Source organism: Limulus polyphemus, unplaced genomic scaffold (assembly GCF_000517525.1).
Source record: "Limulus polyphemus unplaced genomic scaffold, Limulus_polyphemus-2.1.2 Scaffold9352, whole genome shotgun sequence".
Classification (NCBI taxonomy): domain Eukaryota; kingdom Metazoa; phylum Arthropoda; class Merostomata; order Xiphosura; family Limulidae; genus Limulus; species Limulus polyphemus.
Window position 1 is genome coordinate 15,492 of NW_013674962.1, and position 1,487 is coordinate 16,978.

General features: G+C 36.3%; 1 protein-coding gene across 1 annotated transcript in view; it reads left to right on the forward strand.

The window, feature by feature from the left end:
* The window catches only part of LOC106475881 (serine/threonine-protein kinase Tao-like), a gene marked incomplete at its 5' end in the record, with an annotated part of 25,537 nt that overhangs the window by 15,373 nt on the left and 8,677 nt on the right, over positions 1-1,487 (forward strand). Inside the window, 2 exons of the mRNA XM_022379895.1 lie at positions 436-630; positions 1,062-1,238. Of these exons, the coding sequence (XP_022235603.1) occupies positions 436-630; positions 1,062-1,238 (372 nt within the window). The remainder of the gene's footprint in view (positions 1-435; positions 631-1,061; positions 1,239-1,487) is intronic.

A 1,487-nucleotide genomic window follows, 5' to 3' on the forward strand; every position in this document is an offset into this window, starting at 1 on the left:
AGCTAAACAATGTTGTTGTTCTGTTAGGATGATCAGGCAGGAGGAGATAGCAGCAAGAGTAACAGTATATCTAAACAATGTTGTTGTTCTGTTAGGATGATCAGGCAGGAGGAGATAGCAGCAAGAGTAACAGTATATCTAAACAATGTTGTTGTTCTGTTAGGATGATCAGGCAGGAGGAGATAGCAGCAAGAGTCACAGTATATCTAAACAATGTTGTTGTTCTGTTAGGATGATCAGGCAGGAGGAGACAGCAGAGTGAGTCACAGTGTAGCTAAACAATGTTGTTGTTCTGTTAGGATGATCAGGCAGGAGGAGATAGCAGCAAGAGTAACAGTATATCTAAACAATGTTGTTGTTCTATTAGGATGATCAGGCAGGAGGAGATAGCAGCAAGAGTAACAGTATATCTAAACAATGTTGTTGTTCTATTAGGATGATCAGGCAGGAGGAGATAGCAGCAAGAGTAACAGTATAGCTAGCACCCAGAGCCACCAGAGCGGTGGGGTCAGTGCTGGTAGTCAAGGCAGTAGTACGAGCAGTCTTCCACCAGTTTCTGATAATGATTCAGGCTATAACTACCCACCGTCACTTCGAGGCCAGCGAGGGAACGTTCGGGTCAGTCCTTCGGTAAGAAGAACGTTATGAGTGTTTTGTGTTTGACATTCTGTTGTAGTAGCATTGTTAGATTCAGAATAATTAACGGTTGTTTCATGGAATTGCTGATTTCAAAAACTAAAACATGCTTCAAAATCTGCACACAGTTTTATGACATCTACTCTTAACCGAAGGTGTAGAAATGATTATGTGATATAGTTTTATTTAACATTTTAGTTTTTGAACCCAACTACAACAACTTATCACACAATTTTCTTCTAGTTAATTTTTGAATTTTATTTATAGCCAGTCGTTGATAGATGTTTAAATTATATTGGTAGGTACTCACTAAAATTAAAAGAACTCTGTATTTTCAGAATATTTTGCTCCAAAACAAGTTATTGTTGAAATGAAAATAGATTTTACCTGGTTATCAAAAAACATTTCCTGGTTCTACTTTAAAGAATTCTTCCACGACGAGTCTGAATAGTACAGAAGTCGGAGCAAACAACTTTGCCACAATAAGAACAACTTCCATAGTCAGTCGTCAAATTAAAGAACACGAACAGGAGAATCAGATGCACGAACAGATGTCTGGATATAAACGTATGAGAAGGTTACACCAGAAAGCTCTTATTCAGGTGTGTATCATGAGTGTTATTAGTTTGAATACTAAAATTGGCTTGATAACAAGAAGTACAAGAGGAAAATGTAAATAGTAATAAGCATATTGATAAAAGTATCTTGAGAATAAAATGTTTTGTAAGTTTTTTAACAATGATTCTAGAATAATAATTTGGTGGATTAATAACGCTTGGAGACGGCTTGAATGGGTAATGAAGAAAAACTTTATTATAAGTTTAACATAACAGCAAATGTACAACGTTTTG